This window comes from Bufo bufo, chromosome 1, assembly GCF_905171765.1.
Source record: "Bufo bufo chromosome 1, aBufBuf1.1, whole genome shotgun sequence".
Taxonomy (NCBI): Eukaryota; Metazoa; Chordata; class Amphibia; order Anura; family Bufonidae; genus Bufo; species Bufo bufo.
The window spans coordinates 394,680,635-394,705,468 of record NC_053389.1 but is presented as its reverse complement, the minus strand read 5'-3'; the positions used below and the strand labels follow the sequence as shown (position 1 = coordinate 394,705,468).

The 24,834-nt window shown below is 46.7% G+C and overlaps 1 protein-coding gene across 4 annotated transcripts in view; it reads right to left on the bottom strand.

Moving 5' to 3' along the window:
• The window catches only part of LOC120977767 (E3 ubiquitin-protein ligase RNF14-like), a 152,822-nt gene that overhangs the window by 55,342 nt on the left and 72,646 nt on the right, over positions 1 to 24,834 (bottom strand). For all 4 annotated transcript variants that reach the window (XM_040405865.1, XM_040405888.1, XM_040405879.1 and 1 more), the window contains exons 7-8: positions 22,782 to 22,954; positions 15,477 to 15,607 (exon numbers count right to left, since the gene is read on the bottom strand). In XM_040405865.1, the coding sequence (XP_040261799.1) occupies positions 15,477 to 15,607; positions 22,782 to 22,954 (304 nt within the window). The remainder of the gene's footprint in view (positions 1 to 15,476; positions 15,608 to 22,781; positions 22,955 to 24,834) is intronic.

The following is a 24,834-nucleotide window of genomic DNA, read 5'->3' as shown; positions in this document are numbered from 1 at the left end:
GAAGTTCCCGCCCCCTCCACCAGAGGCCGGAATTTTGCGGCCTAGTAGGCCGTGAAGCCGGGGTCTAAATTTGCGGCGCCCGGTATGTACCGCCGGGACCTGAGGGGAGTGACGCATCAAAACCGGCCGCGGGTGCCCACCCCGCGGGCCGGTCGGAATTGCGGCCCAGCAGGCCGCGAAGCCTGGGCCAAAATTTGCGGAGCCCCACCGACCGGCACCAACGGTCGGCCGGGGCCTGCTGCATAGAAGTCAAGCCCAAAGCCGGCCGCGGGAGCCCACCCCGCCGGCCGGAAGAGTCAGGGGCTCGAATGGCGGCTTGCCGGCCGCGGGAGCCCACCCCGCCGGCCGGAAGAGTCAGGGGCTCGAATGGCGGCTTGCCGGCCGCGGGAGCCCACCCCGCGGCCGGAAGAGTCAGGGACCCGGAATGGCGGCCTAGCAGGCCGCGAAGCCTGGGCTAAGATTTTTGCGGCGCCCGGCCGCACCGGGATACCAATGTCGGCCGGAGGTGAGGCCTTACTCTACAGCCGTCAGGAGCCTCAGGCTTTGAGCAACACTCCGGTAGGAGATGGGGGGGGGGGGGGGGCCCAGAGAAATAAACTATGTCGCCGCTTCTGTAGCTGGCTGTGGGGACAGCCACTGGCTGCATGTCTATGGGGGCCAGGCAGGGAGCAGAAGGAGATTGCCGCTCTGCGGCACCCCAGGGGCCAGCATAGATCCAGCAGGGGACTAGAGGCCCAGTATGGGGGTCAGGCACGCAGGAGACCAGGGTGGGGGGGTGTGGGACGTAGGGCTGGAGAAGCCTCTCTCTTACCACAGCCGTCTTCACCCTCGGTCCATTCCAGCAGGGTCGCCCCTTCAGCTACTGGCACCGTAGTGGCAGGACGCTGGAAGAGGGACTTGGCGTGCGGGCGACCCTTGCGCTGGCGGGATGTAGGGGAGCTGGGCTGCCCTGATCCACCTTGCCTTCTGTGGGGGAGGCAGCAGTGCGGGTGACCGGCACTGGCGCAGCTCAACCCCGGGAGAACAGAGAGGTCTAGTGCGACTCTGTTATCCCTGATGATCTGGAACAAAAAGAAAAAAGTAAAAATCTAAAATTGAAACAAGGAGAAACCAGCCCTGCAGAGCAGGGAGTGTCTTGCCTCCTTGGACACTAAGCAAAAAACTGGCAGTCTCTCTCTCCAGGCTGAGGGTATAGCTGTGGAGGAGGGGCTTAACAGTCTTCACTTAGTGTCACGCCTCCTATGGAGATGAGCTATACCCAAGGTCTTCTGTGTCCCCCAAGGAAACTGGGCGAGAAAGTTATAATTAATTACCATATTTTTCGCCCTATAAGACGCACCTGCCCATAAGACGCACCTAGGTTTTTGAGAAGGAAAATAAGAAAAAAAATATTTTGAACCACAAACTTTTGGTGGGTTTTGAACTAATGGTGGTCTGTGGATGACACTATTATGGGGGCATCTGTGGGTGGCACTATTATGGGGGCATCTGTGGGTGGCACTGTTATGGGGGCGTCTGTGGGTGGCACTGTTACGGGGGCGTCTGTGGGTGGCACTGTTACGGGGGCATCTGTGGGTGGCACTGTTACGGGGGCATCTGTGGGTGGCACTGTTACGGGGGCATCTGTGGGTGGCACTGTTATGGGGGCATCTGTGGGTGGCACTGTTATGGGGGCATCTGTGGGTGGCACTGTTATGGGGGCATCTGTGGGTGGCACTGTTATGGGGGCATCTGTGGGTGGCACTGTTATGGGGGCATCTGTGGGTGGCACTGTTATGGGGGCATCTGTGGGTGGCACTGTTATGGGGGCATCTGTGGGTGGCACTGTTATTGGGGATCATTGTGGGGGCATCTGTGGATGACACATATATAGCATCTTATCTTATGTGTCATCCACAGATGCCCCCCATAACAGTGTCCCTGTGTAGTGAATGGGGGCCAGCATCTGTTTCTGTACCAGCAGCGGTGCCCGATGCCTGCTTCATTCATAAAGTGAGCGGAGCAGGCGCGTGACGTAGTGAGCTACGCTACGAGCGCCCACCCGGCCTCCTGACTGCCAAGAAGTTAGTAGTAAGTAGTACAGCGCTTGATTTAAGATGATTGGAATACTTTAACAATACCCACAAGTTAGATATGATTACCGTATACTACAGTGAGCGGGGCCCGGTGTAGTAGAATACAGTGACTGCACCGGGCCCCGCTGCCATTACAGAAACAGATGCCGGCCCCCAGCCCCTCCTCCCTCTCAGCCTATTCACCGGACGGTCGCAGCATTCGCCCCCATAAGACGCACTGCTATTTTCCCCCCACTTTTGCGAAAAATACGGTACTTCTCTACTGTAAGAATAAAGGCCAATGCATGCAGTGCGTCACGTTACCGCAAAACGAACACGTTAAGTGACCATGAAGAAGCATGCTTTTCATATGCTTCACTATATGGCACGCAACGCACAGTTAAGGAGCGGCAATACTTATACTTTCCGTTGTGTTCCGCTGTTACAGGGAACGCAACGCCCATGGTTAACCTAGCCTCTCGCTGATAACTGATTAAGTAAATATGTTTTTTGCAGGACTAGAGACACTTGAATAACTGAAGGGAATGGATAGTCAATAGTTCAAGACTGAAGCTGTAAACCATTTGAAAAACTGCTGTCATTCAGCTAAGGCTATAAAAACTTGTAAACTCAGATTGTTAGCTTAAACTTTAAACATGACTATGGGATTCTACTAGGGAAATCATGTTTTAAAATAAATGCCCCTTCCCCTGCCCCTTCCTGGATCCTCCCACTGCCCTATCTTCAGCAAATCAGCACACAAAGGAGAAGGCAGCAGCTTCCTAGCCAGTAGCTCTGTGGTAATGACATGTATGTTGCCTTTCTTTCCTTCAGGCTGGGTTCAGACCTGAGCGTATTTGATATGCGCGTTTAACGCGCGTTTGTGTCGCGCGTTTTTGTCCATAGTCAACGCGCGTATTACGCGCGTTTGTGTGATTAACAGCAGTGTCCTATGGCTGCAAACACGCGATAAAACGCCCCAAAGAAGCTCAAGAACTTGTTTGAGCGTAGGGCGTTTTTCAGCGCGTTCAAACGCGCTGTAAAACGCTCAAGTGTGAACCCAGCCTCAAGGAATGTATAAAATACATTTGCATATTAAATACAGAGGAGTCGGAGTCAGGGAGTCTGAGTCGGAAGTACCAAAAACTGAGGAGTCGGAGTCGGACCATTTATCTACCAACTCCACAGTCCTGCATATAACGCCATGCGCAAAACCCGGGCATGGTACAAAAAAGTTGCGGTCTACTTGGTGCAGGTTGCATTGTACAACTCTTTTGTACTATCCCGAAGCGCTGGCAACACAGGGACATTCCTTCAGCAGTTCTATGAGGCAGTCCTCAAGGCCCTGATCTTTTCGGACCGGGAAAGAGCAGGCCGGAGTACCTCGGGAACTGGAGGCTCCCGGATCGTCCCTGGCCAACACTTTCCAGGTGTGGTCTCCCATACTGGGAAGAAGGGACGAACCCAAAAAAAGTGCAGAGTGTGTCGGAGGAGGGGGATACGGAAGGATACCACCACTCAGTGCGAAACGTGCCCCGATCATACGGGCCTCTGCATTGACGGTTGCTTCAGGGAGTATCACACTTCCATGGAGTACTAAATTTATATCCCAATTTAGCCACTGACTATCGGATAAAAAAACTGGTTCTCAGACTTGAAAAAGTAAAAACTAAAATAATTTTAAAAAAAGTATACAAATTAGGTATCACTGCGCCGGTAATAATCTCCTCTATAAAAATACCCTATGACCTAACCTCCCAGATTAACACGGTCCAAAAAAAATAAAAAAGAACGGTGCAAAAAAAGAACTTTTTTTGTCACCTTACACAAGAATTTTTTTTAATAGCAAGCGATCAAAAATTCCTATAGCCCCCAAAATAGTGTCAATAAAACCGTCCTCTCATCCCGCAAAAAATGAGCCCCTACATAAGATAATCGGCTAAAAATAAATAAAAAAATGACTCCGACTTTAGAGATACAAAAACATTTTTTTGTATCAATAAGGAGAATATAGTCTAAAACCTAAATAATTGTAAAAAAGTTGACTTATTAGGTATCGCCGCATCCGTAAGAATCTCCTCTATAAAAATACCCCATGACTTAACCTAAAAAAAAACGGTGGCAAAACAGGTATTTTTGGCACTTTTCCATTTCAATCCGTTTTTTCCGGTAACAAACCAAACAAAACTTAATATTTATTACCCTGATACTGCAGTTTACAGAAACGCCACATTTGTGGTCGTAAACTGCTGTATCACTAAAAGGCAGGGCGCAAAAGGAAAGGACCGACATGGTTTCTGGAAGGCCGATTTTGATGGCCTCTTTTATTGACACCATGTCCCTTTTGAAGCCCCCCTGCCATTAACTGTTGAGGAACACCTAAAGGGTTAATAAAGTTTGTAAAATCAGTTTTGAATACCTTGAGGGGTGTAGTTTCTTAGATGGGGTCACTTTTAGGGAGTTTCTACTCCAGAGGTGCATCAGGGGGGTTGAAACAGGACACGGTGTAACTAAACCGGTCCATAAAAATCAGCCCTCCAAAAAACAAACGGCGCACCTTTCCCTCTACGCCCCGCTGTGTGGCCGTACAGTAGTGTACGGCCACATATGGGGTGTTTCTGTAAACGGCAGAGTCAGGGCAACAAAGATACAGTCTTGTTAACCCTTGCTTTGTTAGTGGAAAAAATGGGTTACAGTGGAAAATATGGCAAAAAAAATACATTTTCAAATTCCATCCCCATTTGCCAAAAACTCTTGTGCAACACCTAAAGGGTTAACAAAGTTTGTAAAATCAGTTTTGAATACCTTGAGGGGTGTAGTTTCTAGAATGGGGTACATTTTTGGGTGATTTCTATTATAAAAGCCTCACAAAGTGACTTCAGACCTGAACTGGTCCCTAAAAATTGGGTTTTTGAAAATTTCTGAAAAATTTCAAGATTTGCTTCCAAACTTCTAAGCCTTGTAACAACCCCAAAATATAAAATATCATTCCCAAAATGATCCAAACATGAAGTAGACATATGGGGAATGTAAAGTAATAACTATGTTTGGAGGTATTACTATGTATTATAGAAGTAGAGAAATTGAAACTTGGAAATTAGCAATTTTTTTCAAATTTTTGGTAAATTTTGTATTTTTTTTATAAATAAAAATGATTTTTTTTTTACTTCATTTTACCAGTGTCATGAAGTACAATATGTGATGAAAAAACAATCTCAGAATGGCCTGGATAAGTCAAAGCGTTTTAAAGTTATCAGCACTTAAAGTGACACTGGTCAGATTTGCAAAAAATGGCCTGGTCCTTAAGGTGAAATAAGGCTGTGTCCTTAAGGAGTTAATAAAAAGTATTCCTATGCGGTGAATGTTGTAAAAGAAAAAAAATTATAAAAACCGCACGATTCACAATTTTTTTTTCACCTTGTCCCCCCAAAAATAAAATAGGACTGTTCTATTATGGGCCGGACGTTCCATAAAATGTGAAATGCACGCAGCTTTTTTTGTTGTTTTTTTGCATGATATCGAATATCGCAATACTTTTCAATGGTATCGAAACCGAATCAAAATTTTGGTATCGTGACAACCCTAGTGGAAACCCTCAAAAAGTGACCCCATTTTGTAAACTACACCCCTTAAAGAATATATTAAGGGGGGTACTGAGCACTTTGACCCCCTAAGCATTTTATGGAATTTGGAAACACTGTAAAAATAAAAAAAAACGAGATTTTTGTATAACTTACCAGTAAAATCTCTTTCTCGCTCTTCCTTGGGGGACACAGGAAACCTTGGGTATAGCTCATCTCCATAGGAGGCGTGACACTAAGTGAAAGACTGTTAAGCCCCTCCTCCAGCAGCTATACCCTCAGCCTGGAGAGAGAGACTTCCAGTTATGTGCCCAAGTAGTTAAAACAAAGGCAAGGATCAACCAAAATAACACCAACAAGTCAAAACACCCGCCAGGGCAACCAAAACAATGGGTGGGTGCTGTGTCCCCCAAGGAAGAGCGAGAAAGAGATTTTACTGGTAAGTTATACAAAAATCTCGTTTTCTCGCCCAATTCCTTGGGGGACACAGGAAACCTTGGGACGTTCAAAAGCAGTCCAAAAATAGGGAGGGACCACAAACCCAAGATGCATTAAAACACCATAGGCATTAAGGCACCGCCGCCTGCAAGACCAGGCGGCCCAAAGCAGCATCCGCCGATGCATAAGTGTTCACCCTGTAGAACTTGGTGAAAGTGTGCAAAGAAAACCAGGTGGCCGCCTTACACAATTGTTCAGCCGAAGCTCGATTTCGCTGAGCCCAGGAAGCCCCGACCGCTCTGGTAGAATGAGCGGTAACACCAAAGGGCGGCTCCCTGCCCTTAGCACGGTAAGCCTCAGCAATAGCCATCTTGATGAAGCGGGCAATAACCACTTTAGATGCCGCCAGCCCCCTGCGCGGACCCTCCGGAACCACAAATAGAGAATCCGAGCGCCGAAAGGGTCTAGTTAAATCCAAGTAGATCCTCAGAGCCCTAACAACATCCAGACGGTGAAGATCCCGTTCCCGAGGATGAGACGGGGACGGGCACAGAGAAGGAAGGACAATATCTTCATTTAGGTGAAAAGCGGACACCACCTTCGGAAGGAAATCCGGAACCGGGCGGAGAACTACCTTGTCCTGGTGAAAAACCAAGAGGGGTTCTACGCAAGAAAGTGCCGCCAATTCAGATACACGCCGAAGAGACGTGATGGCAACGAGGAAAAAAACTTTGCAAGACAACAAGCGAAGGGAAACCCTACGCAGAGGCTCGAAAGGAGAAGATTGGAGAGCCGTTAGCACAACATTAAGATCCCAAGATGGAACGGAAGCGCGATACGGGGGAGCATAGTGAGCAACCCCCTGAAGAAAGGTCTTAACATGACCGAGCGGAGCCAGAGGGCGCTGGAAGAGGATCGAAAGCGCTGAGATCTGACCCTTTAGGGTACTGAGACCCAAAACCCAAGTCCAGACCAGACTGCAAGAAGGATAAAATCGTGGGGAGAGAAAACCGAAGGGGATGAACATCCAAGGTCTCACAGAAGTTCAAATAGGCCCGCCAGGTTCGGTAATAAATCCTGGACGATGCCGGTTTTCGCGCACGAATCATGGTACGGACCACGTCAGCAGAAAACCCCCGCCGCGTTAGGACTGCGGTTTCAATAGCCACGCCGCTAAACGTAGCGACCCTAAATGCTGGTGGAAGATCGGCCCTTGAGAGAGGAGATCTTCTCTTAGAGGCAGAGGCAAGGGAGCGTCTGCCAGGAGCAGCATAAGGTCGGCGTACCAAGGACGACGAGGCCAATCCGGGGCTATTAGGATCGCAGGCGTGCCTTCCGCCGCGATCTTCCGAAGGACTCGTGGAAGAAGAGGAAGGGGCGGAAAAACGTAGAGGAGAGAGAACCCTGTCCAGGGAAGGACGAGCGCGTCCGCGCCGTAAGCGTCCGGATCCTTGGCTCTGGCCATGAAGGTGGGAAGCTTGTGGTTGAATCTGGAGGCCATGAGATCCACGTCCGGACGACCCCAACGAAGGCAAAGAGACTCGAAGACGTCGGGGTGCAGAGACCACTCGCCCGGGTCGATCGTCGTCCGGCTGAGGAAATCCGCCGCCCAATTGTCCATTCCCGGGATGTAAATGGCCGAAAGGGCTGGAACATGAACTTCCGCCCAGCGAAGGATTAGAGACACCTCCCTCATCGCCGCCGCGCTGCGAGTGCCCCCCTGATGATTTATGTATGCCACAGCCGTGGCATTGTCCGATTGGACACGAACAGGGTGACCTTGAAGCAGCGAAGGCCAATGCCGGAGTGAGAGGAGAACCGCCCTCAGCTCCAGAACGTTGATCGGCAGTTTGGACTCCGATGGAGACCAAGTGCCTTGTACGGACCGAGGAGGAAACACCCCCCCCAACCCCGCAGACTGGCATCGGTGGTAATCACCCACCAAGTTATCGGCAAGAAGGACTTCCCCTGGAGAGGGGTCCGCAACCACCAGAGGAGAGAGGAGCGAACCTGGGGGGGGAAGGGGAAAATGCCGATCCAGACTCTCCTGGGACTTGTCCCAGGCGGACAGAATGGCAGTCTGAAAGGTGCGGGAGTGATACTGCGCGTAGGGGATTGCTTCGAAACAGGACAACATTTGTCCCAAGACCCGCATGCTGAACCGGAAAGAAGGATGGCGGTGGGTCAGAAGGCTCCGAACTGACCGATGAAGGAGCTGGCGCTTTTCTGACGGAAGCCGAACCTCCGCTGCCTCTGTATCCAGCAGCATCCCCAGAAAGATTAGTTGCTTGGATGGAACAAGAGAGGATTTGGGAAGATTGATAATCCAACCGAACCGGCGTAAGGTTTGTAGCGAGAGGTCCACACTGGCAGATGTCAGTGACAGAGAGGGTGCCTTGATAAGGAGATCGTCCAAATATGGAAGAAGAAAAACTCCCCTGGAACGAAGTAAGGCGAGGACAGGGGCTAGGACCTTTGTGAAAACGCGAGGGGCCGTCGCCAGCCCGAAGGGGAGGGGAATGAACTGGTAGTGGTCGGACCCCACTGCAAAGCGCAGAAAACACTGATGACACCGAGCGATTGGAATATGAAGGTAGGCGTCCTGGATGTCGATAGAGGCCAGGAACTCCCCTTTTTCCAGAGAGGCCACCACCGACCTGAGAGACTCCATCCGGAACCGCGGAAGACGAAGGAAACGGTTTAACCGTTTTAGATCCAGAATGGGACGAACCGAGCCTTCTTTTTTGGGGACCACAAAAAGGTTCGAATAGAACCCCTTGAATCTTTCTTCCATAGGAACCGGAGCGATGACCCCTTTGTCCAGAAGGGTACTAGTAGCAGTAAAGAAATCGGCCGCCCCTTGGGGATCCCGGGGAACCCGGGAGCGAAAGAACCGAACTGGGGGGAGGGACGCAAACTCGAGTTTGTACCCGGAAGACACCACCTCGAGAACCCAGGCGTCGGAGACGTGCGCCTGCCAGAAGTCCCTGAACAGGAGGAGACGTCCCCCCACCCGGGTGGGTGGGGGCGCACCTTCAGGTAGGGTTCTGCTTGGTCGCGGGAGGCTGTGACTTGCGCCAGGAGGGCTGGGTCCGAAAAAAAGGTTTCTTACGTCTGTCTTGGACAGGGTTAGAGGATGGACCTGAAGTGGTGCGAGGTGTGGGAACCCTGCGGGAAGACCTGAAGCGAGAAAAGGTGGGACGGCCTCGAGTGGTGCTCCTAGTCCTGGATTGGGGAAGATGTGTACTCTTCCCTCCCGTGGCGTCCGCCGTCCAAACCTTTAACCAAAGCTCCCTCCTAGCCGAAACGGCCAGGGCAGACGAACGGGCTATGAGAGCCCCCGCACCCAGGGATGCCTCACAGACAAATTTTCCGGCTTGAACGATAAGTTGGGCTAGAGCACGGAGGTCCTGAATAGGGACGTCGGATTCAAGCTCCTGATCCAGCTGAGACGCCCACTCTGAAACCGCTTTTCCAGCCCAAGCGGAGGCAAAGACCGGCCTGAGGGCGGAACCGGAGGCTGCAAAGATACCCTTTGTAATGGCCTCTATCCGGATTGTAAGGAAGAACCATCTGCAACGGGAATAGCCGTGCTTTTGGACAAACGGGCCACAGGGGGGTCGACTTTAGGTGGTGACGCCCAGTTTGTGATGCAATCCGCCGGGAATGGATAACAGATATCCAACTTCTTAGGCGGGGTAAAACGGGCATCAGGACAGGCCCAGGCCTTAGAAACCACCGACGAGAAGTCAGCGTGGAGGGGAAAAACCGCAGACGCCTGTTTTTGGCGAAAAAAGGAAACACTGTTTTTTTCAGAATTAGGAGGGTCATCGTGAATCTTAAAGGTATCACGGATATTGTTAATAAGATGGCCCACGGCAGAAGCCAGCTTTGAAGGCAAGGCCGAGTCCATATCCCAATCAGAATCGGCTAGTTCCCCTTCAGAGGGCATATCTTGTAATGAGGAAGGGCCCGACTGAGGGTGCACCCTTGGGGGTGATACCGAAGCATCCGAGGATGATAGGTGCTCCGCCCTGGACCGCTTCTGGGGTTGACGGGCTCTGGAGGTGTCGCCTGGAGAGAGAGACTCAGACGGGTCAGCTAAGGTAGCGGACCCGGAGGGCCCAGCAGGGGAATTATCCGGCTGCGGTAAGGGCAATGCATCTGCAAGGCGGCCCACAACGTTAGTGAGACTGACCACAGCCTGGGAAAGGGATCTAGCCCAGTCAGGGGGATCCAAGAGGCCAGGGGGTGACACAGCAGATGGCGGACCCTGTAATGGGGCTTTGCAAGCCGAGCAATGCGGGTCAGGCTGCCCTTGAGGAAGGGGCGCCTTACATGCGGTGCAGGTATGATACCAAGGACCAGCAGGCACTGAGGGGTCAGACATGTTGGCTGGAAGTAATATACAAAACGTCCAGGCCAGAGGGCTGCAGTGCTAGAAGGGGTCAACAGTCCTACCAGGTCACAGTGGGAGCAGACGGCACAGCAGCGGCAACAGCAGCGGCAAAACGGCAGCGGCAACACCTGAGGTAAAAATGATCCGTCCTGAGAGCAGGCAGGCACGAAGAGGAGGCGGGGCTAGTGAGGAGCGGGAAGAAGAGACGTCAGCCCCTTGACTGAAGCCTAACATGCACAGGGGAAGCGGAACGAAGCTCCGCCCACCGATGAAACTTTTCGCGCGCGCGATTCAAAAAAATACATGCCGCCGAAAACCCCACAGAATATTGTCCCCCTTCCACCTCCATATAAGCGGAGGCGAACGCACACCGGTGGCCGGACAAGAGCGTGCGCTTGTCAGAATGTCAGCCGGCAGTTGAACACAGCCGCAGTACTAGCCGAGATAACGAAAGGCGGCCCCACGGCCGCCGCACCTGAGGTAAACTGCGCTGTAACCCTCCCCCTCGAGCACCGCTCAGCTCTGCCCCACACACAAAGGAGCCGCAGGACTCACAGCTATGAGAGCTGTATATTGTAATCGACAATGAAGGTCAGGCAGAGGGGACAGCAGGATCAGGGCCCTAACGGGGCGGGAGGGGGGGGGGGGGTAGGAACGGCTGCACAGCCACCTCACCATTCGACGTTTTCACCCTCTGTCCATCCAGCAGGGACGCCCCTTCAGCCACTGGCACCGAAGTGGCAGGGAGCTGGAGAGGGGCTTGCAGGTGGGCGACCCTTGTGCTGGCGGGATGCAGGGGAGCTGGGCTGCCCTGGTCCTCCTTTTCTTCTGTGGGGGAGGCAGCAGTGCGGATAGCCGGCACTGGCGCAGCTCAACCCCGGGAAAACAGAGAGGTCTATTGCGACTCTGTTGTCCCTGTTGAAAAAAAGCAAAAAAATTGAAAATAAAAAATAAAATCTTTAGCAAAGACAGCTCTGCAGTGCAGAGAGTGTCTTGCCTCCTTGACACTAAGCAAAAAACTGGAAGTCTCTCTCTCCAGGCTGAGGGTATAGCTGCTGGAGGAGGGGCTTAACAGTCTTTCACTTAGTGTCACGCCTCCTATGGAGATGAGCTATACCCAAGGTTTCCTGTGTCCCCCAAGGAATTGGGCGAGAAAGTTTCATTTCTTCCAATAAAATATTGCTTTAGCCCCAAATTTTTCATTTTCATAAGGGGTAACAGGAGAAAAAGCACCCCATAATTCGTTAACCATTTTCTCCTGAATATGGCAACACCCCATATGTAGTGGTAAACTGCTGTGGGGGCACATAACAGGACTCTGAACGGAAGGAACGCCATATGGCTTTTGCAGCGCAGATTTTGATGGATTGGTTTACGGGTGCCATTAGTTTTTATTTTTTGAGTGATTGTCTTAGGTAGGGGCTAATTTTTTGCAGGATGAGATGACGGTTTGATTGGTACCATTTTGGGCTACATATGCCTTTTTTTTACGGTTTTCACCTGAATGGGTGGATCATGTGATATTTTTATAGAGCCAGTCGATACGGATGCGGCGATACCCAATATGTATACTTTTCTTTTTTACCTATTATTATTTTTTATTTAATTTTGGGAAAAGGACGCTTATTTATTTATTTTTTCTTGAAATTTTTCATTGTGTAAAACTTTTTCACTTTATTTTTTGTCCCACTCTGGGACTTCAACTCTCGCAGGTTTGATCCCTTGTACAATGCATTACAATACATTTGTACTGTAATGCATTGGCTGTAAGTGTATTACACACTATAATACACTTCAGCCTGTGAAATCCAGGGGGCTCACAGGCTTACAAAGAAGGAAGCCACGATGCCTAAGGAAGGCAGCCTGATGCCATTGGGTCCCTGTCACAGCAGCGCGGAGACCCGGTGGGAGCTCCCTCCTTGCACGGACATTGCACGTGCCGTGGTCAGAGCTGACCGCGGCACATCTAGGGTTAATGCGCTGGCATCGCTGTTTTAACCGATGCCGGTGCATACAGCAGGGGTCCGGCTATCAGTGACTTCCGGACCCCTGCAGCTGAATGGGCCGGTGCAGCTCCTGCACCCGCCTTATCAGCATGCTGTAGTACTACGACACTGGTATTTTGAATACAGTACCCAGCACCGTACATGTACGGTGCTGGTACTGTACGGGTTAATAGTAAGTGACACCATCATTAAACCCATGTAGCCCATTGTATGAGAACATGTTGGGGTCACTAAGGAAATAAGAAAATGTGCCTTACATTGATACATGCACACAATATAAAGCACATGCTTCTAGAACTGCAGGAAACCTTCTGCAGAAAGATCTTTTTGGATTCTGATAAGTTAAAGGACCTTTGCTGATGGTATCACCATGTGACCAGCAACAAGTGGATGTTATTGGTCACATGGTGACATCAAAGGTCCTTCAACTTATCAGCAAAGCAAGAAGGCAATGAGTTTCTCTCTCCCCTGCTCTCCTATTCTCCCCCCTCCATCTCTCCCCGACACACACCATTCGGGCCCTTCAGCTTTTTCATTGGTGGCAGTGGTCGGCCGCATCACAGTGAGGAGACGCTCTCCCCCCTTCTCCACTGTGCAGCTATGCGCATGCCATGTTGTCTGATAGAGACTGATACTAAAATGTGCAATAGCGCAGCTTAATATCGAAAAAAAACAAGAAAACCGCCAATCCCAGTATCGTATTGAACCTGGTATCAAAGTATCGAAAAATATTGGGGCTTCGAGACTAGGTGTAACCCATGGTATATGGCTCATAGTGCGCGCCTACATACAATACGTCCTGACGCTGTACGCCGTTAGGACGCAGTGCAGAGTGGGGCCCGGAAAAAGACCAGGGAGGGCGAGTACAGCCGCGCAGCACTTCCCTCACCGCTCCATATATATATATATTTGTATTGTGGTAAAGTGCATGATAGAGGTGTGCATCTCACCCGATATTTTCAGTTTACCTGGGTGAGAACTGAAATCCAGAGATGGTATGGCTTCAGCAAGGCATAGTTGCTGGAGCTGTTTTATTTAAAGTTGTATGGGCTGGATTTCTTTGGACTGGGAGACAGGTTGGTTGTGGGAGTCTCTCAGTCCACACCCCTAGTCCACTACAGTTATTCCCTTTAACCTGAGGTGTTCGCAGGTGAGGCCTGCTGTGTAATCAATGGGGGATAAACCAACCCTCGGTGTATGACTGTGAGAGAGGACTTGGAAAAGGAAGCCTGCAGAGGCTCTGTGTGGTCCCAGCCAGGAGGGCTGGGGGGCCACAAGGCTATGTGAAAGCCTAAGTTTTGGAGGGCCCAGCAACGCCTGAGGAAAGAGGTGTCACACAGTCAGAGTCGGGGGGACACTCGGACCATGTCCCCCCAATGTACTGGTGTGGTCACAGCCAGGAGGCTCTTTGACCGTATGGCTGAGAAAAGTCAGATCTTACCCCTTGTGAACGGCACTTTAGAGGTGAGTTAGGGAGACCTATGTATTATGTAGAGCCTAGACAGGCAGGTGTTTATTTGCCATGTTTGTGCTGGTGCTGAAGTGCCAAAATAAAGCATCATTTGGACTTTAACCCCGTTGTCTGAGGAGGAATCTGTCAATGCCGACCCCTGTGAGAGAGAGCGATCCCTAACAATATATACAATATTTTTTGCCCCATAGTGAGGGAAAATGCCCCTGCGTCTTATGGGGCGAATACTAATGAGCGTTTTCATTATGGAAGCGATCATTAGTATCGGAGGACCAGGAAGCGGTGAAGGCTCTGTACTCACGGCTTCCTGGTCTTCGGCTGTCGGCTGTGCAGTGGCTGTGCACAGCGTGAGGGAGCTCTGTGACCTCACACTATGCGGACCAGTTCACAGCACAGCCGACAGCAAGAGGAAGAAGATCGCAGGCAGTGAGGAGCGGCGGCGTCCTAGAGCAGGAGATGAGAGTATTTTTTTATTTTATAAAAATGAGGCTGCTGGTGGCTGATCTGAGGCAATGGGGGTCAAGAGAGGCATAATGGCTAATAACGAGGGCTGATGAGAGGCATAAGGGCTGATATTGGGGGCGGATGAGAGGCATAAGGGCTGATTATGGGGGCTGATAAGAGGCATAAGTGATGATATAGGGGCTGATGAGAGGCATGGGGCTGATGAGAGGCATGGGGGCTGGTATGGGGGCTGATGAGAGGCATAGGGGCTGATATGGGGGCTGATGAGAGGCATGGTGCTCTTATCTGAGGTCTGATTGGGGGTCATTTACATTGGGGTCTCAGCTGAGGTCTAATTGTGGTCTTATTAACATTGGGGGTATGATTGGGGCTGTCAGGTGAGGTATGATTACATTGGGGGGCTGACTGGTGGTCTGACCTGAGGTGTAATGAAAAATATTTTTTCTTATTGTCCTCCTCTAAAACATAGGTGCGTCTTATGGGCCGGTGCGTTTTATAGGGCGACAAATACGGTATATATATTCTTACATACACAAGACTGACATATGAGAATATCAATGGAATTGATTCCCAAGTCACTCTACTAATCAACTGGTGTCAAAATTGTTCACCCTGCTAAATGTACATTGTTGGCACTATACCTTTCCTGAGACAACCCCTTTAACTCAGGTTTTAGCTTTTACATGTTTGCTATAAATGGCTATAAATAAACCACTACGCATGACTTTATTTAGCCCTCATCCACACTGTCGTTCGTATTCAATTTTCAATCCACAAAAAAATTTGTGACATCACTGAAAAGTTACATGGAACTGCACATTCCATTTTTTTTTATCACTGCCATGTAGAGAAAATGCTATTCTCATCAACATAAATGGTCAAGAATAGCACCTTCAGTGAGAAAAAAACAGATGTCTGCATGGCTCACTGAAGTGAATGGGTCAGTGTGGCATCAGATAGAACACTCAAGAAAGCCATGATAGGGGGCATAAGTCCTAAGGCAAATGTCCTACTCTGTTTTTGACATTCCCAAACTTCTCCAAAATAATGCAGGATACATACTGATTAAAGCATTCTGAAGCAGGATCATTGAAGTGAAGATATGGGTTTCCTCGAGACAGTGAACTCATACAGATCCAGCAGAAGTACTGCTTACACCCAGTGCAGGTCATTTTGTTACAGCCATCAATTTTCTGTAAAGAGAAAACAGGTCACTGAAATAGATACATAGAATGTGTCGGCAGATAAGAACCAATTGGCCCATCTAGTCTGCCCAATATACTGAATACTATGGATAGCCCCTGGCCCTATCTTATATGAAGGATGGCCTTATGCCTATCTCATGCATGCTTAAAGAGGACCTTTCACTAGAATAAAACATCTAAACTAACTATACAGACATGGAGAGCGGCGCCCAGGGATCTCCCTGCACTTACTGTTATACCTGGGCGCCGCTCCGTTCTCCCGTTATAGCCTCCGGTATCTTCATAGTTAGGCTCCACCCAGGGGAACCTGCCGGGGTCTCCTTCTCCCATGCTGTAGCGCTGGCCAATCGCAGCGCTCAGCTCATAGCCTGAGAGAAAAAAAAGCCTCTCAGGCTATGAGCTGAGCACTGCGATTGGCCAGCGCTACAGCATGGGAGAATGAGACGCTGGCAGGTTCCCCTGGGTGGAGCCTAACTATGAAGATACCGGAGGCTATAACGGGAGAACGGAGCGGCGCCCAGGTATAACAGTAAGTGCAGGGAGATCCCTGGGCGCCGCTCTCCATGTCTGTATGGTTAGTTTAGATGTTTTATTCTAGTGAAAGGTCCTCTTTAAACTCCTTCACTGTATTTGCAGCTACCACTTCTGCAGGAAGGCTATTCCATGCATCCACTACTCTCTCAGTAAAGTAATACTTCCTGATATTACTTTTAAACCTTTGCCCCTCACATTTAAAACTATGTCCTCTTGTAGCAGTTTTTCTTCTTTTAAATATTCTCTCCTCTTTTACCTTGTTGATTCCCTTTATGTATTTAAAAGTTTCTATCATATCCCCTCTGTCTCGTCTTTCTTCCAAGCTATACATGTTCAGGTCCTTTAATCTTTCCTGGTAAGTTTTATCCTGCAATCCATGTACCAGTTTAGTAGCTCTTCTCTGAACTCTCTCCAAAGTATCAATATCCTTCTGGAGATATGGTCTCCAGTACTGCGCACAATACTCCAAATGAGGTCTCACTAGTGCTCTGTAGAGCGGCATAAGCACCTCCCTCTTTCTACTGGTAATGCCTCTCCCTATACACCCAAGCATACTGCTAGCATTTCCTGCTGCTCTATGACATTGTCTGCCTACCTTTAAGTCTTCTGAAATAATGACCCCTAAATCCCTTTCCTCAGATACTGAGGTTAGGACTGTATCACTGATTTTATATTCTGCTTTTGGGTTTTTACGCCCCAAATGCATTATCTTGCACTCATAAACATTAAATCTTAGTTGCCCGATTTTTGACCATTCCTCTAGTTTTCCTAAATCCTTTTCCATTTGGGGTATCCCTCCAGGAACATCAACCCTGTTACAAATCTTTGTGTCATCAGCAAAAAGACACCTTACCATCGAGGCCTTCTGCAATTTCACTGATAAAGATATTAAACAATATGGGTCCCAGAACAGATCCCTGAGGTACCCCACTGGTAACAAGACCTTGGTCTGAATATACTCCATTGACTACAACCCTCTGTTGTCTGTCCCTCAGCCACTGCCTAATCCATTCAACAATATGGGAGTCCAAGCCTAAAGACTCTAATTTATTGATAAGCCTTCTATGTGGGACAGTATCAAAAGCCTTACTGAAGTCTAGATAAGCGATGTCTTCTGCACCTCCGCCATCTATTATTTTAGTCACCCAATCAAAAAAAATCAATAAGATTAGTTTGACATGATCTCCCTGAAGTAAACCCATGCTGTTTTTCATCTTTCAATCCATGGGATTTTAGATGTTCCACAATCCTTTCCTTAACCCTTTCATGACCAAGGGTCATTGATGCCCTAGTGTCCAGGTCAAAATTTACAAATCTGACATGCGTCACTTTATGTGGTAATAGCTTTGGAACACTTTTACTTATCCAAGCTATTCTGAGACTGTTTTCTCGTGACACAGTGTACTTCATGATAGTCATATATTTGAGTCAATATACAGTACAGACCAAAAGTTTGGACACACCTTCTCATTCAAAGAGTTTTCTTTATTTTCATGACTATGAAAATTGTAGATTCACACTGAAGGCATCAAAACTATGAATTAACACATGTGGAATTATATACATAACAAACAAGTGTGAAACAACTGAAAATATGTCATATTCTAGGTTCTTCAAAGTAGCCACCTTTTGCTTTAATTACTGCTTTGCACACTCTTGGCATTCTCTTGATGAGCTTCAAGAGGTAGTCCCCTGAAATGGTTTTCCCTTCACAGGTGCGCCCTGTCAGGTTTAATAAGTGGGATTTCTTGCCTTATAAATGGGGTTGGGACCATCAGTGGCGTTGAGGAGAAGTCAGGTGGATACACAGCTGATAGTCCTACTGAATAGACTGTTAGAATTTGTATTATGGCAAGAAAAAAGCAGCTAAGTAAAGAGAAATGAGTGGCCATCATTACTTTAAGAAATGAAGGTCAGTCAGTCAGCCGAAAAATTGGGAAAACTTTGAAAGTAAGGGCTATTTGACCATGAAGGAGAGTGATGGGGTGCTGCGCCAGATGACCTGGCCTCCACAGTCACCGGACCTGAACCCAATCGAGATGGTTTGGGGTGAGCTGGACCGCAGAGTGAAGGCAAAAGGGCCAACAAGTGCTAAGCATCTCTGGGAACTCCTTCAAGACTGTTGGAAGACCATTTCAGGGGACTACCTCTTGAAGCTCATCAAGAGAATGCCAAGAGTGTGCAAAGCAGTAATCAAAGCAAAAGGTGGCTACTTTGAAGAACCTAGAATATGACATATTTTCAGTTGTTTCACACTTGTTTGTTATGTATATAATTCCACGTGTGTTAATTCATAGTTTTGATGCCTTCATAGTCATGAAAATAAAGAAAACTCTTTGAATGAGAAGGTGTGTCCAAACTTTTGGTCTGTACTGTATTTCACCTTTATTTATTAAAAAATCCAAAATGTACCCAAAATTCAGAAAATTTCAAAATTTTCCAAATTTCTATTTCTCTGCTCCTAAAACAGAAAGTGATACCTAATAAAATATTTATTACTTAACATTCCCCACATGTCTACTTTATGTTGGCATCATTTTGGAAATGTCACTTTATTTTTTTACGACGTTGGCAGATTTTCCATTTTATTACATATTTTTTCTTTAACACATTGAGGGTTAACAGCCAATATTTATTACCCTGATTCCGCAGTTTACAGAAACACCCCACATGTGGTCGTAAACTGCTGTACGGGCACACGGCAGGGCGCAGAAGGAAAGGAATGCCATACAGTTTTTGGAAGGCAGATTCAGCTGGATTGGTTTCCTGAACGCCATATGTTTTTTATTTTTCTGCCGATCGTCTTGTGCAGGGGCTCGTTTTTTGCAGAAAGTGTTGAGGTTTTAATTGGTACCATTTTTGGGTACATAGGATTTTTTGATCATTCATTATTACATTTTATGGGGCAAGGTAACCAAAAAAATTGGCTGTTTTGGAACAGTTTTCATATTTTTTTTTTTACAGCGTTCATCTGAGGAGTTAGGTCATGTGATAGTTTTATAGAGAAGATCGTAACGGATGTGGCAATACCTAATATGTATACTTTTTCTTATTTATTTAAGTTTTACACAATAATAGCATTTCTGAAACCAAAAAAATTATGTTTTAGTGTCTCCATAGTCTGAGAGCCATAGCTTTTATATTTTTTGGGGAATTGTCTTAAATAGGGTATCATTTTTTGCGGGATGAGGTGACCGTTTGATTGGTACTATTTTGGGGGTCATAAGCCTTTTTGAACGCTTGCTGTTGCACTTTTTGTGATGTAAGGTGACAAAAATCGCTTTTTTGGCGTTTTTTTTTTTTTTTTTTATGGTGTTTATCGGACGGGGTCTATCATGTGATATATTTATAGAGACGGTCGTTACGGATGTGTATTTTATTTTATTTTTTCATTTTTTTATAGGAAAAGGCATTTTTTTTTTTAAATTTACATTTTTATTTATTTTTTTATTTTTCATTTTTATTATTTTCACTTTCTTTTTTTATCAAGTCCCTCTTGGATCATGAAGATCCAGTGGGGCTGATGGCTGTACTATACTTTGCAATGCTCTTGCATCGCAAAGTATAATATTATTAGATGCCCTGTAGGTGGCAACAGCGGACGCTTTTGCAAAGCGTCCGGTTGCCATGGCAACCATCGGGCACTTCCATCACAGCGCAGCAGCCCCGATGGTGGAGAGAGGGAGCTCCCTCCCTCTATTAACCCCATGGATGCTGCAACTGCGGCATCTATGGGGTTACAGCAGAGTGTCAGCATAAAGCTGACACTCGCTGCTGATGTCGGCCGCCGCCATCACACACAGCAGGGGGACCGGGGGCAGCGCTGGAAAGGGGGGGGGGCGCACAGATCGGGGGGGCACAGGAAGGGGGCACAGATCGGGGGCCACAGAGACACTACCTAAATTCAGGCTCTCATCTGCAGAGCGCAGATCAGAGCCTGAAACCGGCATTTTTTTCACTGCCGCGATCCGATTGTGCAGACTAACCAATCGGATCGATTGCCGGCAAGGGGCCACTCTGATTGGTCCCTTGCCGGCATTACTGCACTGTATGCTGTCCGTGACAGCAGCAGGACAGGGGCAGAAGCTTTAATCCAAGCGCTTTGCAATAGGTCATTGTCTGACAACCTTTAACCCCACAGGTACGCTCTGATGTCCTGGTACTTATGGACACAGGACGTATCTGTACGCCCTGTGTATTTCCGATCACCGCCACTCACAGAAGTATTGGAATGCATTGTAAAAGGGACAAAAAATAAAGTTAAAAAAGTTGAAAAATAAAGTTTTCCCCCCAAAAAATTAAAAGTTTCAATTAAAAATAAACAAAAACGTCATTGTCCCCAAATAAAGTTAAAAAAAAATGCAAAAAAATAGGGGGGGGGGGGGAAAGTTGACATATTAGGTATCGCCGCGTCCGTATCGACTGGCTCTATAAACATATCACATGACCTATCCCCTCAGATGAACACCGTAAAAAATAAAAACGGTGCTAAATAAACAATTTTTTTTGTCACCTTATATCACAAAAAGTACAACAGTAAGCGATCAAAAAGGCTTATGCCCACCAAAATAGTACCAATCTAACAGTCACCTAATCCCGCAAAAAATGAGCCCCTACATAAGACAATCGCCCAAAAAAAAAAAAAAAACGATGTAAAAAAAGCCATTTTTTTGTCATCTTACATCACAAAAAGTGTTATAGCAAGCGATCAAAAAGTCATATGCACCCCAAAATAGTGCCAATCAAACAGTCATCTTATCCCGCAAAAAATTAGACCCTACCTAAGATAATCGCCCAAAAACTGAAAAAACTATGGCTCTCAGACTATGGAGACACTAAAATATGATTGTTTTTTGTTTCAAAAATGAAATCATTGTGTAAAACTTACATAAATAAAAAAATTGTGTACATATATGGTATCGCCGCGTCCGTGACAACCTGCTCTATAATAATACCACATGATCTAACCTGTCAGATGAATGTTGTAAATAACAAAAAGTGTAATATAGAGCAACCAAAAATCATATGTACCCTAAACTAGTAGTCTAGTACCAACAAAACTTCCACCCTATCCGGTAGTTTCTAAAATGGGGTCACTTTTTTGGAGTTTCTACTCTAGGGGTGCATCAGGGGGGCTTCAAATGGGACATGGTGTCAAAAAAAGCAGTCCAGCAAAATCTGCCTTCCAAAAACCGTATGGCATTCCTTTCCTTCTGCGCCCTGCCGTGTGCCCATACAGTAGTTTACGACCACATATGGGTTGTTTTTGTAAACTACAGAATCAGGGCCATAAATATTGAGTTTGGTTTGGCTATTAACCCTTGCTTGATAACTGGAAAAAAATTATTAAAATGGAAAATCTGCCAAGAAAGTGACATTTTGAAATTGTATCTATTTTCCATTCATTCTTGTGGAACACCTAAAGGGTTAACAACGTTTGTAAAATCAGTTTTGAATACCTTGAGGGGTGTAGTTTCTAGAATGGGGTCATTTTTGGGTGGTTTCTATTATGTAAGCCTCACAAAGTGACTTCAGACCTGAACTGGTCCTTAAAAAGTTGGTTTTTGAACATTTCTGAGAAATTTCAATATTTACTTCTAAACTTCTAAGCCTTGTAACGTCCCCCTAAAATAAAATGTAATTCCCAAAATGATCCTAACATGAAGTAGACATATGGGGAATGTAAAGTAATAACTATTTTTGTAGGTATTACTATGTATTATAGAAGCAGAGAAATTGAAACTTTGAAATTCCCAAATTCTTCCAAATTTTGGGCACATTTGGTGTTTTTTTTAATAAATAAAAGTGAATTTTTTTTACTCCATTTTACCAGTGTCATGAAGTACAATATGTGACGAAAAAACAACCTCAGAATGGCATGGATAAGTAAAAGCGTTTAAAAGTTAGCACCACTTAAAGTGACACTGGTCAGATTTAAGGTGAAATATGGCCGTGTCCTTAAGGGGTTAATGATCCAGAGATCACATGAAAATGGTTAGGGTTAACAAATTTGCATAAATCTGGGGAAGTTGTGTTTTGATGGTAAGGTAGTGGGAGTTTAGCATTCAACTAAATGTGTGCAAATCAAATCTGTTCATTTCTGTGAACTGCTGACAACCCAAGTCATCCTAACACTGTATATTATCACTTTGCTCTTTTGTCTTAGGCTGGGTTCAGACCTGAGCGTCTTTGATATGCGCGTTTAACGCGCGTTTTTGACGAGCGTTTTTTGCAATAGTAAACGCGCGTTTGACGCGCGTTTGTGTGATTGACTGCAATGTCCTATGGCCACAAACGCGCGTCAAAACGCCCCAAAGAAGCTCAAGTACTTGTTTGAGCGTAGGGCGTTTTACAGCGCGTTTTTCAGCGCTGTAAAACGCTCAAGTGAGAACCAGGGCCATAGGGAAGCATTGGTTTTCATGTGTTGAGCGTTTTACAGCGCGTTTGAACGCGCTGTAAAACGCTCAAGTGTGAACCCAGCCTTATGCAACCAAAATGCTGGTGATAATTGGTGACAATGGTTACTTGACAGCCCATTCCAGTCTGCTCTGCTGGACGTAGCTTCATAGATGACATGCACTACAATGGACTGACTATTGTGAACATGCTTTAACATATGAGCAATAACCTGAATATGAGTTCCACAGCGAGGACAGCACTTGGAGTTCTGCTCCAGCCAGTCCATACTCTCCATTTCTTCCACAGCCTTTTGGATTACTCTCTTTCCATATCTCTTCTCCAGGAATTTCTTGCCTTCTTCATCTGCAGCCAGATATTCTCCACGCAACAAGACAAGTTTTTCTGAGAGACGCATATAAGACAGAAAATATAACTACCAGCAATTACTAATTCACTCAATAGACTATTCAATTTTCTTTATGCTTAAGATTGAAATATTTCATAAAATGAAAACATTTCCGGCCAAAATCTTTCACTCCACAAATCCTGTTTCCGTTGTTGTCACACTTTTTTGAGGGATTTCTCCATTTTTGGTGCATTTTTATGGCTGCGATTTTTTTACAGTTCTAGACAAAAAACACCAGTTCCAGATGTTGCGGTTTATGCAAAATATTAAGTGTAGCGCACACAATTTTTTTTATTTTCTTTTGCAAAGGCATTTTTTTTGCCTTTTGCTTTGAGGTCCGTTTTTGAGTCAATGGTGCTTTTTGAAATTGCAGCAAGCTCTAAATCAAGCATACAAAAAAATGCCATAAAAAGCAACAGGTGTTCAAACACTAAACGGGCAAAAAACACCTGAGAAACATCTAAAAAAGCCACAAAAACTCAGGCTTTATTTTTTTGGTCAAAAAAAGTATAAAACAAAACTGAGTATAGCAATACCCTTAAAGCGTACCTATCATTTCAACACAAACTGAAATAAAATTATAGGCTTGAATTACTTGTACTATAGACCGTTTAAAGAGGTTCTGTTGCCCACACCAGTGTCATTTGGACATGAAAAATTGTTCCAAAGTGCTCGCCACTAGGGATCTCTCTTCTTTCCAAGTTGCTGTTCACTTACTAGCAGCAGAGATGCCGAGACCGATTACAGGTTCCTGCTCACCTCTGTAATAGAAAAAATACACACAATTATAATGGAGAGAGGGGGTTTTGGGTCAGGCTGGCATCCCACTGGACAACTTGTCTGAGGGAGGTGCAATGATAGGAAAAATGGTCAAATAGGTTCAAGCATAGCACATGTAGTGCAGTGCTGACAGAAAGCTCAGGCAGAGTAGCCACCCACTAACATGAATGGACGGCAAGAACAGTGCATCAGATTCTGGACAGTCTCTGGCCAAACAAGTATGTGCACCAAAACCCATTTTAACATTATATGGCACAAGTGCTGCAAGCCCATGATTTTAATTCACTTTTTGTTGAAATGATGGGGACTATTTATACGGGATTTGTGGAAGCAAGACTTAGCCTGAAATGTATTCACTTCTTAGAGGGAGTCTGCCAGCAGTTTTGACCATGCTAAACTGCTGCCAGCATTAGGCAGTGGCTGGGGAGAGCAGCACTGTGAAGTGCTCTCTGCACTGAGCTGTTTCACAGACCCCCTCTCTGAATGACAGTTGTAGTTTCCAACCAGGAGACAATTCTAGTTGTCACTCAGAGCAGATGGGAAGTACAGTGAAACACCTCAATGCAGAGAGCATGTCACTGTGAAGCTTTGCCTCCTGAGCACTTACAGGAGCAGAATCAAAGTTGCTATTCACATTACTCCTGTCCACAAAAGGTATGTTTGTTCTGCTCCCATTAGACCCGACAGAGCAGTCAGAAATTTAGAAAAACTGCTGACAGACTCCTTCTGACTGAATTCCTTTTATGAAATACTAGCTGAAGGACCCAGCTTCACTCAGGTATATTTAATCTATTTTATTTAATGTTTGTGTGTTGTTGTGTGTGTTGTTAAAAGATATTAACACTATCCAATGACATCTACAGCACCACACCCCTTAACAGTGACCTCCACAGCCCCCCACCCCACAGTGCCCGGTCCCTTAAAACTGGACCTCCACAGCAGCCCACCCCCTTAACATTGACCTTTACATCAGCCTTCCCCTTTAACAGTGAGTTTCTTAGCACAGCACCGCCTTGACAGTGACCTCCACAGGGACCCGTCCCCTTAACAGTGGCCTTTACTGGATCGGGGGCATGTCCTTTTGAACAGCTCACTC